This window comes from Cyrtonyx montezumae, unplaced genomic scaffold, assembly GCF_038088225.1.
Source record: "Cyrtonyx montezumae isolate F1298 unplaced genomic scaffold, pur_monq_1.0 scaffold_2, whole genome shotgun sequence".
In the NCBI taxonomy this organism is placed as follows: domain Eukaryota; kingdom Metazoa; phylum Chordata; class Aves; order Galliformes; family Odontophoridae; genus Cyrtonyx; species Cyrtonyx montezumae.
This window is the reverse complement of record NW_027071936.1, coordinates 62,794,123-62,817,986: the sequence shown is the minus strand read 5'-3', so window position 1 is coordinate 62,817,986 and position 23,864 is coordinate 62,794,123. Positions and strand designations below refer to the sequence as shown.

The 23,864-nt window shown below is 42.1% G+C and overlaps 1 protein-coding gene across 1 annotated transcript in view; it reads left to right on the top strand.

Moving 5' to 3' along the window:
- Positions 1 to 3,572, top strand: part of FGFRL1 (fibroblast growth factor receptor like 1) — a 166,843-nt gene extending 163,271 nt beyond the window's left edge. The window contains exon 7 of the mRNA XM_065735913.1: positions 1,971 to 3,572. Within this exon, the coding sequence (XP_065591985.1) occupies positions 1,971 to 2,380 (410 nt within the window). The 3' untranslated portion in view covers positions 2,381 to 3,572. The remainder of the gene's footprint in view (positions 1 to 1,970) is intronic.
- The last annotated feature ends 20,292 nt before the right edge of the window (positions 3,573 to 23,864 follow it).

The window sequence follows — 23,864 nt, the reverse complement described above, 5'->3', positions numbered from 1 at the left end:
CAGTGTCTCTGGTCAAAATATCAGTAAGGAACAGAGACCATAAACTCATCCAGAGCGTTAGAACTGGCTTTTTGTGTATGTAGTGGGGAAAATGACTACTATAACTAAAATATCATGGCTACTTTTGCTCTCCAGTTGCCACACTGTGCATCTTAGTAGTCACCAAAAGTCACCAACATGAATTTAGACACCAACAGCTTGTTGTCAAGTAAAAATTCCATTCATCCTTATCATCTTCTGCATCACTTAGAGTTAGAACAAAACTCCAACTAGAAAGTCAATCTGAAGCAAAATGCTGTGTGGGTGGGATATAACTCAAAGCCTCTGGAAGTTTCCAAACTACAACAGTCTGATCCAGCTCCCACTGAAATCAGTGGGAGACTTTCCATTGATTTGAATGGCACTATAATGAGGCCTCATACCAGAACCAGCGCCCGCAGGCCTGCTGTTATTGGCATTGACTGAGGAGGACCCAGCTTGCCCTCAAGAAGCAAAGATGTGGTTGCAAGGCCATGAGTTAGAAAAACACAACTTTGCTCATGAATCTATCAGAATTGACATAGACAGCTTAGAAGAATAGCATAGATGAAAATCAAAACACTTTTGAGTCAGCCCAGCAGATTTCCGCCAAACAATGTGAAGACTATTGTTCTCGTGGTCAGATGATGGGTCATTTCCCTGATCCTGTCTTGCTTTAAGCAAGGGGTTGAACCCAATGACCCCCAGAGTCCTCTCCAGACTAAATTATTCTGTAATTTCCAATGTTGGTGGATGAAAGTTCTGTCTGTTGAGGTCAACAGTACACGTCCTTCTGCCTTCAAAGAAGCCACATGGTATATATTTAATATTTCAAACTAGCCATAGGATTATTTGTCAAGGAAAGAAAAAGACTTCAGTATTTTAAAGAAGTTTGGCTTGCAAGTTAAGTGATATATGTTTGAAAATAACATACCGGGCTGTTTGGATAGCCTGAGGTTTTCCAAGTTTCTGAATGTCGCCCTGCAGGCTGAACTCTGCACACAAGTATTTTTCAGGGCTTTTGAAAACAACAGCTGGTAGCTATCTAGGCAGAGATTTTGATAGCTGGGGTCCTATCCCAGTACTCCTTTGGGGTCTATAAATTGGGAGATCAGGTTGTGAAACCAGAGGGACTGCTCGGGAAGGTAGTCTGCCACCATCACTGAGGGTAGAGGGAAGGCAGCTGTGAAAGATATTGTCTGGAGCATCTTAACTGCCTTTCTTAGCTGAGCTTGCTGCCCATGGAAAGCTAATGGTAGTTTCAAACAAATTAGTGGAGATGGAAGTTATTTGGCATTAAGAGCTGGACAAGTGAAATCTTAATTCCCCATTGCTTGGGCACCAAGGAGAAGACCCCAGCTCACCTGTGATTTTTGACCTCACCCACACAAGAAACTCAAGGCAGCCTCTCCAGAACACCAAGTTCTTGCTTCCTGCCCTGTCAGAGCATAGTTTAGTAGGTCCAGTACCACTAAAGAATGTTTAAAGCTGAGCAGACACAGCTACCCCCAGTAAAAGCAAGCACACAACATATTGTGGCTCTGTGTGATCCAGTTGTGCTGCTGATGTGGAGATAGTACTGACATGTCACATGTTGTGTCTTCCCATCTGGGCAGAGAGGCCCGTGCCATCACAGAGTGAAGGTGTTAGGAAACTCTTGGGCTGGCTGTCTCTAGTACATGTACATCCATTAAGGCTTGGATAAGAAAGTTAAAAAATCCCCAAAAGACCTCCCCCTACACCAAAGAAAATGAGTTGCTTGTCCTTCCAGGAGCACTGAAAAGCACAGCAGTTACCAAGCACCGTGCGCTGGCTTGATTTCTCCATTACTTGGTCTGGCAGGGTTGCCAGACAGCCTGTTCAAAAGCCAGCTCAAGTGTGACATCTGTTTCGAATTTACCTTGCCTGCTTTTGATTAACTCTTTCTGTCTCTTCCCCGCCACAATGTCCAGATCCCAAGCCTCCAAGTGCACCTGTGCCTCCATCCTCAGCCAGCAGCCTTCCTTGGCCCGTGATCATCGGCATCCCCGCCGGAGCAGTCTTCATCTTCGGGACAATCCTCCTGTGGCTTTGTCAGACCAAGAAGAAACCCTGCTCTCCACCAGCTGCTGCCCCTGTGCTACGGCCGCAGCCCCGGGACAGGATCTGCGTGTCCCAGGTCCCAGACAAAGACTGCATCTCCTCCATAAACTACGAGGAATACGTCGCCCAGCAGCAGCATTTACTGTCCCAAGGGCCTGCGCTCGCTCCGGCCATGGCATCCAAAATGTACCCAAAGATTTACACGGACATCCATACCCACACCCACTCGCACGTGGAAGGCAAAGTCCACCAGCACCAGCACATTCAATACCAGTGCTAAGAGGGCGGCCGTGTGCAGAAGCTCGTGTGGGATTTTCCTCCTGGTACCTCAGAAGAGACTGCTCAGAGTCAGCTCACACTGCCAGCAATAGGCAAAGCAGACAGAAAAGATTATATATATGATTTTAAATATATATATATACATATATATATATAATTGTATATGCGTGTGTATGTGTGTATATATATATGTGTATATATCTATATCTATCTATATAAATATATATATAATAGAGAAAGACAGAGAAAAGAGATTTTTTTTTAATTATTACAATCAGGATGTAGCCAAGGAATAATGAAGGAACTCCAAATCTCAGCAGCTAGGCAGCCATCTCCACTGGTGGAGCCTTCCTGGATTTTTTAAGCGAGGTGGTGGCAAGTAAGACAGGACACAGGGATATAAACCACCACCTCCTTCTGTTGTTAAAACGGGCAGGAAAAGGTGACATGGTACTTTTCCAGGGCAGGCACCCCTGTTCTTGTGCTTGCTGCATATCATGTGTTTTAGTGGGAAGACTCCAGGCCTGTCCCACCCACGTGGGAGAACCTTTTCCCTTAGAGTGACTCAAGCTGTAAAGATTTAGTGCCAAAGCACAAGGATAAATGACCAGTTCAACTCTTCCAAATAACACAAGGGGAAAAAAAATGAATTTCTGTTCTCAAAGTGAAATGTGGATTGTTTCTCAAGCACTGTTGTCTTGTCTATAATGCTAACCAAGATGCTTGGTTCAATTTCTTCAAGTTAAAGGCATTGAATTCCGCCATGGAGGGTTCCACACAGCAAATGTCACTGCCCTGGTCCCAGGACTCAGTGCCACTGCCATGAAAAAGGAAGGAAGGAAGGAAGGAAAGAGGAACGTTGTACAGAACGTCTTTATATTTATATTTAAGAAATAATAATAATTAATAATAATAATAATTGAACTGCTGATGGTGAAGAAAGCAAAACACGCTGCCCTTCTCTGATGGCTTGTGGTGACAAGCTACTGGATTCTCTATACCAATGCAAAATACGTGAGAACATAAGAAAAAGGAGAAAGAGAAAAAGAAAATGAAACAATAATCTCGTAGGGAAAATTGCATTTGAGAAATACTCACCTAGGTTGTGTGTGGTTGCCTCCTCCCTGCAGATAGCATTTTGGAAATGATACAGCTTCATTTTTATTTGAACCACAGTGAAAACAGAAAGAAAAGAGATTAAATAAGGACCATATTAAATACCTGTATAGACTGCAAATTAATCCAATTGCAAATACAAAACCTTTGTAATTCTATATAGAGTTTAAACAGAAGTCATGTATATTTAATTTATTTTGTTAAACAAGAAAAAAAAATGTATGATATTTTCCTCAAAACTGGCATTTCTATGCATATTTTTGATCAAAGAAAATAAAGATTTTTTTTTCAGGTTCTATAGATACCATGCTTAGAATATGCTCAGTGTAACAACAGTTAGCAGCTGCACTTCTCTGTATGCCTTCTCACACGTAATCTCCTCAAATCATCTCAGGTTCTGCTAGTGCCACCATTTCCATTAGAAAATTGCCTTTTCCACCATTCATGTTGTGATTTTTCAGGTTGGATATCAGAAAAAACTTCCTCACAGGAGGAGCTGTGATGTGTTGGAAGAGGCTGTCCAGGGAAGTGGTGGAGTCACTGCCCCTTGGAGGTGTTCAAGAAATGTGGAAATGGGGGCTGAGGGTCATGGGTTAGTGGGCATAGTGGGGATAGGTTGGCACTTGGACTCAGTGTCTTAGAGATCTTTTGTAATGTTAAGGATTCCCTGACTCTGATTGTGAGGATCTGCAGTGATCGAGTTGTGTCCCATGGACCCCTTTTCACCTCCAGGAGCAAAGAGCTCTGGAAGTTCAAGGGAAATCTGTTTCATGATGCTTTTTTGTGTATTTTTTGGGGGGAGGGTGAAGGGGAGTGGGGGAAAAGGTTACAAACCACAAACGTACAGGTGTTTTAATGTTTCATAAATCACAACGTAAGAAATGTTGAGTCTGTAACATGAGCTTCAGTCTCAGGGTGCTCAGGAGGAGAAAACACATAACGAAGTGAGACCTTTCCATGATGCTTCAGTGATGGAGCTATTGTTTGCTGTTTGCTCGAGTGTGGCTCCAAGCTTGTTGCAGGGAAAAAAAAAAGAGATGTGCCAATTTTTAGGTTCGAAAATACTTCTTTCTCAAGCCTGTTCTACAAAAGTGATCTTCAGCTTCAGCTGCTCCGATTTAGAGTGATACACTTCATTTAATCTGAAACAAAAGAACGCTTTAGGCTTTTGTTTTCCTCTGACTGTTTCCAAAACTATTTGCTCTGCAAATAGTTGCAATAGTTTGCTCTGCAAATAGGCTTGCAGTTATTTTTCTGCTGACTTGTTTGCATCCTCAGATGCAAACCAAAGAGCCCCGGTTTGCTCAGGCAGGTCACAGTGAGTTGGGGTCCTGATTCAGCAAAGCACAAACAATCCCACTTTCCCTCACCAACGCATGCTTCCCCTAAAATGCCTTTTTGCCTTAGCCACCCAGGTCAATAATTCTCGTAACACGATGGGTTTTTTTTTCTGTAGAGGATATAGCAAAGCAACCTACTGCTGTTTTTTATTATTTCTACCAACATTTTACATTTTTCTTGTAAGTTCATTAAAACTTTGTTATCACCTTTTTATGAAATCCATAAAAGCAAAATTCATTTCATGGGTATCTCTTGCACACACTCTCTCAGCTTCAGGAAGATTTAAACACGAGCACTGAGGAGGGCTGTGGATGTGGCAGTGCTCTCAGTGGCTGCAGTTTGTCGAGTCACTCCATGCATCACCTTCTTTTTAAGGCAGCATGTGGCTGATACCAAGAGCTATGTCTTATAACTCATGCCTATGTGAACCTACTTTTTGCACAGTGGTAGGCACTGAGATCATCTCAGCAGTGGCACAAAAGAGGGCAGGATCCACCTGCAAGCTTGCCGACCTCACCAGCTATCTGTGATGGTGCTACAGCAAGACAGCTCCTAGCTCATGCTTACACCAGCTTTAGGGGGGTTGTACAGTCAGTTTCATTTGGTTCAGCTGTATGCAAACCCTAAGAGATGGCCTTACAACACTTTTTCTGATGGCAGCTATGTCACTGACCCTCAGATCCCGCATTTCCCATAGTCTTTCATGCTGAGCACTTCACTCTCAATTGCAGCCTTCTTCCTGCCACGATTCAGAGAGAGACCTTTCCATGATGCTTCCAAGATGACGCTATGATAGTGCCAGGTGGCTCCAGTGGAAGGAGCTTCCTACTGCCTGTAGAAGTTCCGGCTCTGGTAGGAGATGGTACAAGCACTTTGATTTACACATATATTTATATCTTGTCTGGGTCTTCCACTGACTTGCTGGGCCTGGATGGATTTTGTGTTTTGAGGAGTTATTTTTCCTCCACAGGACGCCTGTATCCGCTCTTCAGAGTCACTCTGTCCCATGTCTACCATGTGCCATTTCTTTTTAGGGCTCAATTGGGCCTTGCATGTATTGCAAAATCTTCTTTAACCTAAATAAATTCTGACAGGTCCTGCTCATGCCTGAATAATTTTTTTCATCAGTGAGACAAGATTTGGACTCATCTCTGCTCATGCGTACAGGGCATTTAAAGAAATTCATTGTCTTAGTAGTAACTACTGACCCTATTTGGAACACAGAAGTTTTTGGTTTTATACATAAGTATATACATATATATAGGCATACGGATGTAAGTCATGGGCTGTGATACAGAAAAGAGTTGTACTTTAAAAGCCATCAGGCTTCAAAGATCAAAAGAACATCAGGCTTAAAGCTCTCCATCTTTGTTTAATTTATTTGCATTTCAGATCAAACATGGCCTTACATGTCGGTTTGTGTGTGGCATTTTTAAGCTTTGTATGGACAATGCTTGTACTGTCAGCCCTTTTAAACTGAAAACCTTTATCAGACATTTACAAATAAAAAGTGTTGTGTGATTTTCAAACAGTAGCAAACACAGTAACTGAGGACATCAAAAAAGAGATGGGATGGCACTGTGTGCATCTGGCTGTGCAATAAAAGCTGGAAAGGAGTAAAGAATTACTCTCTTAGGTTGTTTTCAGGGCAAGGGTGGTGGGATGTATGTGTATACACTTGAGAAATACGTGCTAGAATGATGAAGCACACAATATTGCAAAATTATCTCTGCACCATGACTCAGCCTGATTAACCGTGTATGCTGTTGATCCAGGGCAAACTTTTTGGGGTGGTTTAGAAAAGTTTTCTAACTACTTGGTGAATAAATAGGGTTAGGAGAGACATGGACCTGCTGAAGCATATCCAGGGGAGAGCCACAGAAATGATCCAAGGGATGGAATACCTCCCCTGCAGTGACAAGAGGAGAGAGCTGTGGCTGTTCAGCTGTGAGAAGAGAAGAATCCAGGGAGACCTGACAGTGGACTTGCAATATCTAGAAGGGTCTATCAGAAAGAAGGGGACAGAATCTTCAGCGAGTTGTGTTGTGATAGGACAAGGAGAAACACTTTCAAACTAAGAGGGGAGATTTAGATTGGATATAAGGAAGAAGTTTTTTACAATAGAGGCAGTAAGGCATTGGCACAGGTTGCCAGCCAGAGAAGTGGTGGATGTCCCATCCCTGAAGACGCTCAAGGTCAGGCTGAATGGGATCTGAGCACCTGATGGAGCTGTTGGCATCCCAGTTCATTGCAGGGGTGTTGACCTTTAAGTGTCTCTTCCAACTCAAACAGTTTTATGATTCTATAAAGCCTATTTTTTGATCGCTTCACCTCAGTAGACAAATGTCATAGATACACCACAAGCCAAACTAAAGGTGGCAAGACAAAATCTTGGGGTTGCAGCTACCAATGGTGACATTGCAGCATCCAAAGAAGAGCAGGGTTTTATAGGACGAGGCCTAGCTGCTCCAGCCCTTTGGGGTGAATGTCTGGGTGCCTTACAAACATCCAAGATGTGGCTAGAAAAATGGTGAAGTGCCTGCAGAGGAAGATTTAAGATGGTCCTGAGCCCAGAGCAGAAGAGGCTGAGGGGAGGTGTCATGGCAGCTACAGCTCCTCACAGGGAGCGTAGGACAGTGCTGAAATCTGCTCTGTGACAGCAGTAGGGCCCAAGGGAACAGCATGGAGCTGTATCAGAAGAGGTGGCCCAAGAAGCCATGTGGGGAAGTGGGGAAGTGGCGCACATAGGGTGAAAAAGAAGAAATATTTATCTTTCAATTTCTGTGTCTGTCTGAAACTCTTTAGACATTAGTAGTAATGGAATAAAGCCCTGCAGGAGATTTAGCAGTAGGCAAAAACTGGGAGGTGATCAAAGGTTAGTGGGGAATTTTTCATGGCTTTGCTATGTAGGCATCACCATTGCCTATGTGGGCTACCAAGAGAAGGGATTGAGCCTGCATCTCTCACAAGTGTCACATGAAGGATGGGTGCTAATGGGTGCTGTGTCCAGACATGTGCTACTGTTAATGTTGTTATAATAGAAGGCCATAGGGCTTCATCCAGAGGTCCCTTCTGGCTACAGAGATATGCAGCTAAAGATACAAGCAAAGCTCCATGCCCCAGGATGGCTGCAGGCAACCACAGATGTGCAGCACAGGCATTGCATCAATATCTGGCACGTGGGCTGCACACTCAGCATTGCTGCTTGCAGCCCCACTTCCTTCCAGGCTGTAAGTGTGCCAGCTCAGCATTTTATGGTTTATTACTAAAGTAATGGTGTTATTTATATAAAATGGAAGTGTGCATCGACATTTTCAGCATCTGCAAATAACCCCTTGTGTAAACAGCAGCATAATCCTGTGTATACACACATCCCACTCCTTTACACTCAGTGTTTTGGCAAATCTTGCTGGATTTGCTGCAGTTGGTGTCAGGGAGGATTTACACGTGAATTTGAGTGTAAACACGTGTGGTTAATGGCCTGCTGAGTTGCTTAGACTTGTTATTGGTGTAAGCCTCTTCAATCCCCTTTTTGCCATGCATGGAGGAAGGCAGAATCCTGCTCAGCTCTCATGTTGGTGTGGACTCACGTATGTCCTGGCTCTCATTCGGACACGTGAGCTCACATGTTGGGTTGTAGATCCTGGCCAAAGTGAACCATGCAGATCTCCTGTGCACACCCTGTCCCAGTGGTGATGGGCACCAATCTGCGTTCCTCTGCTCACGCATCCACATAGTGAGGGTTCAAGGGGAATGGCCACAAACACACCCAGCTTTATGGGGTGGGTTTCACCAATGGAGCTCAGCAAAAATTTCACAGAGGGAAAAAAAAATGAGGCAGGAAGGTGTCTACCTGATGAGGGTCAGGGCCCTCAATTGAAATGGGATGCACTCAGGCCAGGTTGGTTCTTCAATGGGGACCTGAGAGAAAATGCTACTGGTTAGGAACCCACAGTTATTTCAAGCTTTATCTTGACCTTATCTTACCAGCAAAGTATTTCTTGGGCTAAGATTTCTATGTTTTAAAAGTTTGGTTTAAAGGCCAAAAGAATGAAAAAAAAAATAAAAGGATTATTGAAGTTGAAAATAAAACTATAATTAAAATACTAACGTAGCACTGATTATTAACTAACACATACCTCTTGCCAATTCTACCTTTTGTGTTCAGCCCAGGCACCTTTGTGTCTGTTCACCATCTTCTGATCTCAGAATAATCCATGGTGCAATGACCTCTATTTGTTTGTATTTCAGCTTTTACACTTCTTCCCTTTCTCTTTTCCCTTCTGCCAGTCTGTTGTAATTAGATTTAATATGTCCCACAGTATATATGGGCATCAGCAAAGCAATGAATATTCTTTTATTTTCCCATTTTCACTAACCAAATCCAGTTTGCAGTGCGATTTCCATCTGAGCTGATCTATGCTTTGGTGAGAGGAGTAATAAATAACACTTTAGAGCAGACTTCAAAATGCCTTTTTTCTTTGATCTGAGTAATTAAGGAGTCAAGTTGCTGTTTCTAAGCATTTTCTGATGGAATTACACGAGTTACACAGCTCTTCATTTGTATGTCATTAAACACGATGTTTTATTGCTGCTGTTCAAACAATTAGTACCTAAATATGCCCCATATTCTCATAAAGAGGCAGTAGCAGTGCTAGTGTTAATGCCCTGATTAACAGTTTGTTCCATCCACAGTCCACCATCGTGCCTGAATGCCATTTAATGTCAATCAGGTCTTTGCTGATGCCCTTCTGAAGTCATTCTCTTCTGCAGTCATTTAACTGCACAGCGAAGTGAGAAGTCAAGTTAACTAAAAATGGCATTTCTTTTAACACAGGAATTTTCTAAAGTTCATTACAAGTTTTGGTTATAAAAAGACCACTGCTTCATGGTGATCAGTCATTTTGACATTTTTATGGTGTTTTTATTACCCCTGGCTCATTTCCATACTAAAGGGAACATTTGTAACAATGCTTGCTCTCTCTGTTATGATTAGGATTGTGCTTTTGCCTTGCTTTGTTGGACTGTTGCTGCGCTCAATAATGCTCTTGGCACACGTCCTCCCAGACCCTGCGGTGTGTTTATTCAAAGGGAAGGAAAAAGAAGTGTCTACTAAAACAATAAACTACTACTGCTTGCGTTAACACGGCCATAACTTCCTTGTTCTGCAGGCAATCACTTAGCAAAGCTGTTAGGTAAACTTGCTCCTTCACTGATGAAAAAATAAATATTCATGAATCTTGCAGCCACATTTTCCTGTGCTTTATAATGGAGTTGAAGATAGTGAAGGATTTTAAAACTAATAATTTAACCAGAGAGATAAGGATGGAGGCCCAGATCCTGAATCAACGGGAGCTGGGAACCTAAATTGTACTGGTAAGTATTTAAGTCTGTGTTATTTCAATTGTAATGTTTTTACTAGTGCTGCTTAAGACAGGATGTGAATGTGAAAAGAGGAGTCGTGAATTAGGAATGTTAAGAAAAATTTCTTCTCAGCATTAGAACAGACTGCCCAGGCACAGGTGGAGACTCCATCCATAGAGGTGATCAAGAACTGTGTAGATGTGGCACAGAGGGACACGGGTTAGTGGGCATGGTGGGAGTGAGTCAGTGGTTGGACTAGATGATCTTGGTGATCTTTTCCAGCCTTAAAGATTCTATGGCTCTATGGAAGATAAGGGGTGACAAATAAAATAAAAGGGTCAGAGAGGACATGTCACAAAGATTTCCAGGATAAAGTGAAATCATACAGATCCATACAGGTTGGAGCCCAGAAAAAAACAGGATTTGATGTTGGGTGCTAGCACCTTCCCCTGTCCCCATACCCAAGACAAACCAGCACAATCAGTTCCCATATAACAGGCAATTTATATGGAACACGTCACTAGAGAACATCTTTAATTTGAAGCATGTTCACGCATTGCCTGAATATCAAAGAGAAGTAAGGATGTGTTTTAAAGCTTGAATTCATCATAATGAAACAGATAGCAAAGTTACGGCCGGAGTTATCATGAACTGGTCCTTCCTGAAAATGGTTTGGGTTTTGGTTGGGCAAAGGTGTTTACTGTTCCATTGAAGACAGTGAGCTAAGCTAGACTTGGCATTGCGGGTACTACAAAACCACTTTGGTAAAGTGTCCATATACATTAAGTTTACCCAAATCTGGTAGAGACCTAATGCTGCTCAGCCTCTGAGCCCCGGACATCTATGTTTTCCTGAATCCCACCTGCCCATGAAATGGGAGAAAGGGAAGGAACCCTTGGGGAGGCTGCAAGGAGCTGCCTGCTCGTGCAAATCCCAGTTTTCATTGTACTGCTCCAGTACTCCACTGCTACCAGCCCTGGGCCTGCCAGGGAACGTCAGGTGCTCTCTGTCATGGTTCAGAAAGAGCAAAGCTTTCCTGCTTGATATCAGAGGAGATGCACTGTGATGTTTATCTGAAAACCTCTTTCAAATGTATGTGCACAATAGAAGCTGCGTGTGGGGACAGGTCTGACCCAATAGTGATAAAACACTTCTCTCTCGTTTTGGTGTGTGAAGACCTAATACTCCCATATGCCAGAGAAGATTTGTAAGGGGCCATAAAGTCAGCACAGCTCTGTTTGCACTTGCTCTTGGTTCCTTGAGAGTGCTGCAGGGGCCTCTGTGCAAACACTGCTCTGTGGTGAGCATTTAACTCTGTGTTCCCTGCAGAGTTTTAGGCTGGTTGGCCATTTTTGCCAGAACAGGCACATACCAAATGGAAGGCAAAAAATTAAATGAGTAAAAAAAGGTCAGAATGACACCTATAACCAATGAATCCCTGTTTGTTTGATAGTTTTAGAGGATATGATGATTTACCTCATGTAGGTCAATTTACCATGTGTCATTTCAGATTGCCCAGAGAAGTGGTGGACATCTCATCCCTGGAGACAAACAAGGTCAGGCTGGACGGGGCCCTGAGCACCTGATGGAGCTGTGGGTGTCCCTGTTCATTGCAGGGGAGTTGGACTAGATGGCTTTTATGGATCCCTTCCAACTCAAACAATTCTATGATTCTCTACTAGGATTGCCATAACCTGGTGCTGAGCTGGGTTTCTCAATGAAGCAAAGGCACAGCTAATTTGTTATCCTATCTGAGGTTGTGATTTATCCTTATTCCTCCTAAAATATTGTCTAAAAGCCATGGATAGAAACAGAACTATTTTTCCAGCTCCTGGGTGAGGACATCAGAGTGTCTTGGATTGAACTCAGCCTCCTTTAAGTCTCTGGGAATCTTGTGTTGATTTTTTTGAGAAAATACTTCATTTTTCTTACAAAGCTAGCAGCTTTTTGACAACTGCTGTCATCAGCACTGAAACATGATTTTATATATATATATATTTTTGGAGTAAACATGTTCAAATATAAAAGGAAATTTTGCACCATTACGATGGACCTGCACAAGATGTGCCAACACTTGTTTCATGGCTGCTACAGAAAGTTGTGTGCACTGCCAGCTTATGCACCTCCAGCAGACAAAAGTTTCCGTCAAAGACCATGTGTCATCTTTCATAAAGCTGAAGAAAAAAAAATTGTGACAAATAATTCACATTTCAAATAGCATTAAATGGAAACTTTGCAAAGCAGATTCAAATTGTTTAATAAATGCTGATAAGTCCCTCCAGGAGTATCAGACATCAAATGATAGATAATACTTTGGCAGTGAAGAGAAGTGGCTGCTTCCAACAATTATGAATGACCAGGCTGTCTAGGAAACATGTTTGAATTGTTAATTTTGATGGTTTGTCATTGTTGAGATTGTAGTGGGAAGGACCAGTACAGGGAAAGCTGTATCAGACATGGAATTTTTGTAAACATGTGGTGTTAAATTTTGCATGTTTGATCATTCAGAATAAAAGAAATAACTCATCAAAATGTCCAGTTTCCAAAATCCTCAGTGTTTGTACTCTTTCTTTTATTATATTTACTCTTGATAATTTTTTAGTATTCCAGAAGCCAGTGCAGAGTATATAGAGACCAAACATTCAATTGCTGTTTGCAACCACAAAGATTGAGTGAGTTATTATGATCATTGCTTTCATATTTGTGTGGTGAATTATATGGAAATCTGTTTTTATTGTTTCCAAGACTATTGACTGTTTAGCTGTCCCATGACTGTATTTATAATACTGTAAATATTTGGAATATAAACAGTATTTGGAGTTCAGAGATCAGATTTTTTTAAATGCAGCAGCTTAGCTGACACCCCAGCAACCTCAGCCTTAATTCAATGGAGCCCTCAGCAGATAGATGCAGAATGGGGTGGCTTTGAAGAGGAGATGGGCACAAGTACCCACCCTGGGACAGGTGGTCTCATCTCTCAGTCCCACATCCTAACACAGGAACAATGGTAGTGCTGAAAATGACTTCACCTATTGTAGTCAAATGAAGGCAGGAGTTAGTGACCACTACCCTTATTTGGAAATCTTTCACGGCCCATCATCTGCCATCATCTCAAGCCAAGAATTATAAGCATTATAACAAGGAGATATACTTGAGCACAGAGGATTACAGTTTTCTCAGGGATTCTTGTCATAAACCCCATAGTGGGTAGAGCTTAACATAGTTTATGATAATAACTGAGTATCGCATTGCCTGTAGCATCAAAAAATGACAGCAAAATTCAGGAGCAGGTGGGCAGCTTTAATTATATAGGCTCCAAAAGGAATAAACACTGGGATGATTTCTGCACTCTGCATGCTATGAGTCAGTGCACAATGACCCCACTGGTGCTGATTTGGTGAGAATAAAACACCCAGCCCATGTTTAACCACAGAAAGTATCTTTCCCCCACCTCTCCCTGTGAGAACAGAGAAAATGGGATTTGTAGGAGGAATTGGGGGTTGTAATGCTGCCAGTGATTTGCACATATCAAGACTGAAACATCAGATGGAGGAAGTACCCGAACAGCTGTGACTGCAACAGATGTTCTCCAGACAGCTCAGCCTCATGAAGACGTAGTGTAGTAATAGGTCATGTTACAGAAACAGAAAATTAAAGAGTGATTTTACATGCATGAGCACTGGCTCCCCAGGCCTGGCAGTATGAGTGACACTGAACAGGGAAAGCAGCTGGGACTCTTCTGAAGAGATCATCGTGCCCCTTTTCACCAGAACTCACTTTTCTAATATATAGACATCTCTAGTAGGAATAACAGAGCTTGCGGTACTGAAACACAGAAGGGGTGAGTGCAAAATCTGCTTGTCATTCCAGCAATTGAAGCATGGATTCTCAATTTCTCAGTGCCTCTGCTTCAAGGCTTCCAGCCTCTTCCGCTGCCTGCCTTCCCTGGGTCATCAAGCAGGGAATTTCTGGTACACAGACCTATAAATGGCAATAATGGTAGGATTTGTATCATTCTAGCCTGAAATTCCCATAGATATTTATCTTTCGTCCAAACAGATGATCCGAAGACCATTTTCTGGCAAACCCAAGTGGTGCTCCATGCCTTAAGTCACACAACCCATCACTTCCACCCAAAGCCTCCCAGAGGCAGTTCCAGAGCATACAATCATAGAAACATAGAATCATTATGGTTGAAAAAGGCCTCTAAGATCATCTAGTTCAACCTATGCCTGCATGTCCCCAGCCACACACTATCCCTCCCTTGAAAATCTCCAGGGTTGGTGACTCCAACATCTCCCTAGGCAGCCTCTTCCAATGTATTAACATTATTTCTTTGAATAAATTTGTCCTAATATCCAATCTGAACGTCCCCTGATGCAAGTTAGAGCCGTTACCTCTTGTTCTCTCATGGTCTGGACAGCTGCTGCCTTCTTTTACTTTTGGTTGTGGCTGCTGCTGGCATGTATTCATTCGGGAAGAGGGAGGCTCTACATAAGGCCAAGGAGCACAAAACCTTCCTTTTCTTCGCACCAAGAAACTGTCCTCACCACTAGGTCATAGAGTTTCTTGAGTTCTTTTCCTTGAAGCTGGGATGTTTTACAGCCAGGAACACATGAGCAATGAGATCAAATGGTGATCAGGGAGCAGACAGCAATATCTTCTACTGTTATTTTTTTTTTTCCAAACTGGGTATCTATTGCTTCCACAATGAGGAATATATGAAAAACAACAACAAAACAACAACAAAAAAATCTTTCCCTTTTGGTACATAGAATAATTAGAATAATTTGTTAATTTCCTGACTAGTTCTGTTTTAATATGTCCCCTCAATTCTCTTTGTTTACCCATTTTCTTTACAAAACTGAAGGTTGCCCCCTCGCATCCCTCACTGCCCTTCAGTGTATTATCTATACTGTGGGTTTTTATGGTTATCATATACAGCATTGCCAATATAACACTCCAAAAAACTTGATAGTAAATGAAAATTAAGTCCATAGGTTATTAAACATATTTAAGTAAGCACATTAAGCAAGAATTCAAAAAAGTGCATACTCTTAACTCCATGAAATTAGGTTGCAAGTACAAACAAGCCCCATAATGGCATTTTCACTACAGACTCCTGTATACATATTCACATACTGCAGCCCTCTCTCCTATTATGAGAAAATTGTGACCTAGTGTGTCTTTGCATGGTGTCTTTGCTCTGATGGCACTTTAGTAATTACTATGGATGGTGAAGTGCTCAGTGCCTGGGACCAAAGACATTGCAGCCCTCAGAGGGAAAGCCTCCTTTTGCTGTGCCTTTCCAAGTTCATTGATTCCCAGAGCAGCCAATAGCCCATCAGATAATTAAATAACACAGTCAAAAATGCATGGGGCATCTTCTAGGGATTTCTTAAATATTTGTGTCTCTTTAACCAGTCATTTTTTTTTACAGGAAAATAATCTCATTCAGGTAGAAGCACACCTCACACAGTAGGACAGTTCATTATACAGCAGTATCAGATAGTAAAGATGGAAAGTTTGGATGGTCCTTTGACACACTGATGGGAAAGTGGTCATGTCTTACAAAGACTAATCTATGAGAGCAATTCACAGGCATCTCACTGCCCCATAGTTATTGCTCAGAATTTTTAATTGAGGTATATAAATAGAAAACACATGTAAACGGGGAATTATTTTTTCCTCACTTGGGACTACAGATTATTATTCTAAGCTTCTGACCATCAGTACCATGTAAGAACAGATTGATTACCATTCCTGTTCAAGTTTTTGAATAGAGATGTCCTGTGATAACTTGGACGTCATCTTCTGTAATTACAGCGTGACTTTTGGAGCAAAACCTAGAGCTGTTCAGTCATATTTTCTGCCTGGAGCAATTCCCTTCATTTGCTGGTTCAGCAGGCATAGGAGTGGCCCACCTGGGCTCTGTTCTGCCCTGTCTGCTGTTTCTGGGCCAGTGAATGGTGGGCTGTCTTGGCAAGGTCCCCTTGGCTCCTGACTGAAAGCTGGGGACAGGCAATTAAAACTAAAAAAAACAAGGTTGTAGGAATCTGGTTGCAAAAGAAGTCCATGACAGACAAGAAATGAGGAGGTAACTACAAGCAAAAGTGTCCTGTATGATGGGTCAGAGGCTCCCTGGAGAGTGTAGAGTTTGCTTGGCCAAGGAAACCTAGTAAGGAGTAAAACCCCAAATTAAGCAGTCTCCCCATTTTCTGGTCCATCTAGACTCTGCATTTAATGATTTGAGGTTAACTAAAATATTCTGTCTCCTAATAGGATGCCTTGGGAAGAGCTTCCACCTGAAGCCTCTATGAAATGTCCTCCCTCCAGAAGCATGTCCCATCACTCCATCACCAGTATCTACATCTGCAGAGGGGAACACTGACCAGTTTCTCACCACCCAGGAGGGAGTAAAGTTTATTCAATAGCAAATCCCTTGAGAAGTTTTCAACTACACCCACTAGTAACTGGCGACAACACTCCACGAGGGAATTTCTTTCTTGCAGTTCTTGGGCCTAAGATCTACATGATGTTATATAAATAATCCTCAAAAATGCAGCCCATTTTGCAGAGGCTTCTCTGAACTGCTCTCAAAACCCTTTGGAGTTCATAAAACCCTGGGACTTTGGCTCTGCTGTACAAGGGGTCCTACCAATTGTTCCCACATCGCAGGAGAAGACCAATGAGAGCGATGAGGCCTCACACCTTGATCATTTATTTATTTATGAGGGAGAGAGACAGTAGAGCACAGCAAAGAAACTGATTGGAAACCACATGCTGCTGAACATATCTGTGATGAATTCCTGGATAATTTACTAGCTACAGAGATGATACAACCCAGAGTTCAAATTGTAAAAAAAAAAATGTGTGAGGAGAAGATGAGGGAGAGCAGGAGGGTAAACAATTAAAGCTTCCTTCTGGAAGGCTTTTCTATAAGATAGCCAGTTTTATGTGGTCTGGAATGCTTCAACTGGAAAATCTGCAGGCGAGGGAGACACAAGAGGCTGTTTCAGGATTTGAGAGGCCTTTTTGAGGGTGAAATTCAAGAAATAAATGGGAGGAACAGAGAAGTCAAAAATAACCGTGAGGGTGTAGAAAGCAGGGGAAATTTGGGGTCAATTGGTATAATTTAATATAACTACACTTGCATTTCCCACCACCACAGGATCTCAACTTTCTTTATACTAAGCAGGAGATGTACAATGGACTAAGTAAATCTGGAGGAAGAAAAGGAAGCGGAGTTAAGAATGCTGACCTAATGTATCTCAGTTTTTTGGTACTGGGTCCATTCTTGTTCAGCACCTTTATCAGTGACCTAGATGAAGGAATAGAGCTCATGCTCAGCAAATTTAGTGATCATACAACACTGGGAGGAGTGGCTGATGCACCAGAAGGCTGTGCTGTCATTCAGTGAGGCCTGGACAGGATATGGAGGACTCTGATAAGCTTCAACATGGGCAACTGGGGAGGAGTAAACTCAAGCATAAGTACAGGTTAAAGGATGACTTGATGGAGAGGAGCTCTGCAGAGAAGGACCAGGATGTCCTGGTGGACAGCAGGTTGGCTGTGAGCCAGCAGTGTGCCCTTGTGGCCAAAAAGGCCAAATGGTATCCTGGGATGCACTGGGAAGAGCATGGCCAACAGGTTGAGGGTGGTGATCCTCCCCCTCTACTCTGCCTTGGTGAGGTCCCTTTCAGCCTCTCTGCTTCTGTTGTCCATGTATTCTGGAGAAGGGATCATTTTCTCTCCATCTGCTGATGGTAAGAAGCCTTCACAAAGGCTGATTTGCTGTGAGAACAGATCTGCCTGGAGGACTTGGTCTGCACAAGCAAGCAGGAAACTCATTCCCTCTCCTGTGAGAGTTTTCAGGAATTTCTTTTTCCCCTCCTGTAATAAATAGAAACAAGTAAAACTGCATGCCAAACTCTTCCCCTCTGGTTTCAGATTGGTTTCCACTGAAATCTCTAATCTGAAGCATATGGGAACAGTTTGTTTCAATTCTGATATCTAAAGACAATTAAAAACTTTTGAAACATGTAGCACTCTGCAATTTCAAACCAAAGGTGCTTCAGAAACAAAATAAACTCTTCATCTAAAGTAAATACAAGAGACAGAGACCACATTATGGCAAGTTGAAAAGTATTTTCTTTTTTAATGTTTAGTCTGGAGATTCCTACTTCTCCAGTCCTCCTGCAAGCAGGTTGCCTCCTGACAAATTGAGTTTCCAGGAAATCTGGCTTTTCTTGTGCCAGTTCCCTGCTCCACTTGGGAGATCCTTGTCTCAGTAGTCCTGTGCCTCATCAGCCCCTTGAACTTCTACTGAAATGAGCCACTCTGAACTTTATGGTTGTGAAATTTGTCCATTTAAATGGGCTGAGCAAGCTGAACTGAACAGCAAAACGCACTCTTTGCTTTTGCTAGTTAACAAGAAAGCAGAAGTGAGTTAATGAGCAGCAGAGAATGCAGGAGGCTGTGCCTTTTCCCCCTTTTTTAAATTGAGAACTGTGTGAACCAGACACCTTCTGTCACAGCCTTGAGCAGCAAGCTGTCTGGTGTATACAAAATATAAAGTATCAAGAATTTTGGAGACTGGGACACAACCCAAAACCACGTTAACAGGGCATTCAGATGAGAATAAAAGAAACTTTATTTTAGGAGTTATGAAATCACTGCAATATGTTCCACGTATAGAAGGAACAAGAGGTCACTGAAGTGGCCAGTTGGGCTTACACAAGGCAGAAAGGGCAGAGAGCTGGCAGTACACAGGCTAGACTGGTGCCAAAGAAATCAAATGTAGTTTGCTTCAGCTTAGAGAGGCCAAGGGACCAATAACACAAAGAGATTCAATTATAACTTGGTCAGTACCCTGACGCTAGCATGTTTCCAGAGCTGGAACTGAAGCTTTTCCATCCAAAATAGAGCTTTTGTGTATAAGTCTAGTAGCTCACCATGTCAAGCTGCACCTTTCCCAACTCTGAGCTGAGCTTTAGGTTTTCTTCAGGCCACAGGTAGTTATCCTCATGACCACAGAAAACCACTCTATATTGAAAGTACATATCCAACAGACTACTGCAGAAAGCCCAACCTCTGTCCTTGCACTTCCCATTTCACCAAATCCCCATCCCTTCTGCATGAAAAACCTTCATACCTCAAGTCCCAATGACACGACCTTCAATACAGTTCAGAAAGCAGTGAGTCTCTTCTATCAAATACATGCAGGATAATACGTGGGGCAAGAGAGTTCTGCACAGGATATCCCATCTGTAGGATTTTTCGAGGGGAGAGAGGGGAATGACTGATTTAGTGCTTGGATTAAAAAAAAAAATAATCTCCAGCTGTTAATCCCACATTAAATTTCTCCCATTCAGCATTTTGCTGTTCTTCTTTCTTTCTTTCTTCCTTTTTTTTTTTTTTTTTTTTTAATAGAGGGGCTGGTACTAGGCAGATCCTTGCTCAGGGTGCAGGGTTTTGTGAACAACCACCAGTAGGAATTGCCTAATAGCATTTAGGAGCGGAGTCTAATGCTGATCCTTAAATTTTTCCTGTAAATCTAGTACCACACATGTGGGCATTTAGTCTTTGGGAACAATCAGTACAGTGCAACACGTTTTGGTTTTCCTGTCTCTAAAACATTCAAGTTGAATAACAACAGGGGAAATCCTGCAGGAGTGTGATTCTGTATTTGTGTAAACCCTCTGCATTGTTGTTTCTAAATATATACATTACCTGAGATTTTGTTACAAACTTAGTTAAGTGCTGCTGTACTCCAGCAAGCAACAAAACAGCCTTTGGCTTGCACAATGCTTGGAGAGGGGAACATTCTGAAGTGTCTGGAAGGCCCACAGAAATGCATAAACACACTTGTGTGGTGTTTTGTGCTTGTAGCAGTAAATTACTTCTGCAATCCCTTCTGAAAAGTTAATCTGAAGGATGGTTTCCTGTGCAAAATTAAAGGGAAGCTTATCACCCACAGAGCTGTAATTCTGTAGGTTATCTGACTATATTTTGTGGTTAAGTTGGGGCATATTTTCAGAGAAATCTCTGTTTTGTTACTGTTTTTATTGCTCTATCCGTCTACTGTTCTTTCCATTGTTCAGATAACAGTCACTATTAATAGACACACCATCGAAGTCAGCATTTGGCAATTCTAGTTTGTGGTTTTAATTGAGAGAAGCCAATCTGAGCCATGTGGACCATATTGTCCAGCTCCAGACATTACAGCTGAAGCAAGTGTGTACTCAAGACTCACTGGATCCAAATCTCAGGGAAGAAGGTAGATGGGAAAAATCATGCACAAATGAAAGAATCAGGTTTGCTGAATACCAGGAAAGCTATCTAACTCAATGGATAGATTAAGCACTGTTATAGACTACACAGGAACAATTCTAAGGGGAAGGTTTCAAGGAACCTCACAGATGAGAGTGTCAGGCCTTGAACTGACCTACTGCAGATACACATCACCAGACACAGTTTCATTTTTGTCTTTAAGAATGATTGTTTTCCTAACTTAAACCTGTTTTAGATAAGATTTTTGAAAGTTGGTACCATAACATGGCATTTAAAGACTGGGGCAAATGAATAGCAAATGAATCTCCTCCAGGTGTTTTCTTCACTTGACAGGTGTTCAGCACTAGCACCTTGGGCTGTAATCTAATCAGATCTGGTTTTGTTGTGACAGTTGAAAAGGTGACTAATAATAAAAGCTTCTTCTGAAACACAGAGCAGATACTACTTTCCTCAATGCATTCAATGTTCATAAGTTCATAAGTTCATAAGGTTGGAAAGGACCTATAAGATCATCTAGTCCAACCAATGTGTTAACATATGTCCTTCTTACACCACATACAAACCCAACAGCAATAATCTGTTTCCTCACAATTTTTTCCCACAGTAATTCCTGTAAGCACTTTACTTCATTTGGTTACTAGAAGCAAAGTAAAGCTAAGTCTCACATCTTCTCCCTTAAGTTCACAGACCTCCCATCACCAAAATGATCTTTTCCAGCCTTTCCCTAGAAGCACCTTGCCATCAGAAACCACCTATTGCTCAAGTTTGTCTTATAGGACCCTGGACAGTGTTTTCTGCACTGGAGATTACTTTTTCTCCCTGAAGCCTTTGATAAGCAGGAGTTAGCACCACCAGAACTCCCCTGCTTATCCAGTTCCTCATTATGCTGATGAGATCCACCATGCTATGGAAATCCCCAGGCCTGTTGCCACGTATTTCTCATCAGCAGCAAAGGAAACTGAAGCTGATAGGGTCAGACTAGATAAGCAAATTGTTTAAATCAACAAAACACCTGAGAGAAATGCAGTTTCCTGGCTGGTATGGATACACAGCCAACTGAGAGGAGAACAGCAATTAACTTACTGCAGCGCTAACGAAGAGGTAAGCTTGCTAAAGCATTACATAGAGAAAGGCTGGGCGTGCAAAGAGGCTTGTGGAGGAGCTAAGGGGAGGTGAGATATAGTCAGACAGTGTGGGAGTCTGCAAATTCAGGTCAGCATCTGACAGGCGGGGGAGAAGCAGAGCTGGGAAGCCACCCCTACATTTGGGTGTAGGCCCCAGTTCTGGACTATCTGATGATTCTCTATGGGCTATTAATGTTGCTTTCACATATATGAGAGTTTTCTCTTAAAGAGCTCCAAGAGGATGTTTCTGGTTACTAATTAATCTCTCTGAACTTTTCCTGTCTCACTTTACTCTCTTCTTTGAGATTCCCTGTGGGCCTCTAGGGCTGGAAATCTTGTTACCACAAGCGCCATCTTTTGCTCCCTTCAAAACTCACATTGTTACAGATCCCAACTGTTCTTGTACGAAGAGCAAAAGATCAACTTGGAGCTTCTCCTGGGTCTTAAGCTGTGCAATTATTTGCCCATCAATTATGTGATTTAGGTGTTGCAGTGAAAGGAGGACTCCACTGTCTGAGGTGCAAATGAGGCAAATAAACCTCAACCTTCTCCCCAGGGAATTTACAAGCCACCTGCATGTGCAAGGCCTCTCCAGGGCCTCTTGTTGGAAAAATAACCATACAACTGTACAAAAACTAACCACTAATTGAAGGAAGAGTGAGCCTAAGCAGCGCAGAAATACGTGAGAGGTGTTAGCTTGGAAATCCACAAAGAGACTTTCTGGTACTTCAGTTTGTTTGTGGATGTTTTATTTCTTCTCAGCAAGATCTCTGTTCTGAGAAGACAATGTTTGTGTGAGAAATAAAACATTGCTGAGCATTTAGGTGTTGGTTAGAGCTGCATTATTCCAAAATTCTCTTCTCAGAGGTGTGTTGCAGAACTTTAGGACCAAGACAATGAACCTCTTTGTACCTGCACATATCATGTAACACACTGGAGACTGAGTCTGACCTACCTAGCTTGGAGGCCTGAGGCAAATTACATTGTTCTCCTTCTATTATCAGGAAGCCCCTCAGAGCTGATGATACATACCCTTTTCCTTCACCAAAACTGTGATAATTCCATTCTTGGCATTCTTACATGCACAGAGCTTCTGTCCCTGTCTAGATGCTGAAAGTGCATTAATCAAGGCTTCACGTACATAGTTTTAACTTTTACACTAAGTGACTATGTACTAGCCAGCCAATAATCTTGTACCCCTTCTCCTCTGCCACTTATTTTGAGGTTTGCATTCAACACCAAAAAGATCCAAGCTGACAAGCCTTGTCTGTAGTAAATAGCCCCAAGTGAAGAAACTTGATCAAACTGCTTCAATTCAGCAGGACCCCAGCAGTGATAAATTCTGACCTTTACACAAAAACCAAGGCAGAGCGAGCAAGGGCGTCTCTGTTTTCTAATTTAAATTTTACACTTGAAGGATATACATACATTTTAAACCCACCTCTTTAATCCTCACAGCTGAACCATTCAGCTCTTGTGTTGCCACTGAGAATTCAGGCAAAATGTTTGACAGAGGGTGAGAGAACTGCTTCACATCATTAAGGAAAGCACTGGTAGAGGGTGAGAGTGTGTGACCTCTGGAAGAAACAGCCTGCACTGCATGCATCAAGCACTAAAATGTTGCCATAAAGAAAGAGGATTAAAAATCTTAAACCACACTTGAAATCGCATATGCCTGAAAGTGGAGAAATTCCTTCCTAATTTGTTTTCTCTCTGTATAATTAGACTTTAAATATGCTTACTGGAGTGAGCACGTTTGTCCCAATATAAGGAAACAAATGGAGTGATGTAACTGGTTTCTTTCAATTCCCACTTCAGTGCAACTTCACAATACCCTTGGACTTCAGGGGATTAAGTTCCTGTCTTGGCCGTGGTCCAGTTACTGGTCATTGCTATTTGTCGATTATCCCAACATTCCAGAAAACATTTTATCCCCTTCATTAACTCACAATTGACCAATCACATAAATCAGGTTAAGGACTAGTGGACATGTCTACTGAAAAAAGGGAGACTCAAAGAAAGGCCAGATTAAAGAACAGGTCAAGTTTTTTTCTACGTGTTTTTCATTTATTTATTTATTTTTAAGATCTCTACTCTTGAAATTGCAAATTATGACCTCTGCAAAATAAAAAATACATATATATACATTTAAATCTACCATCCTTTTTTTACACTTTCAAAAGATGAAATGATCAGTTTTCCCAAAGGAAGCTTCCATTTTCTTAAAGATACATATCTCATTTCCAT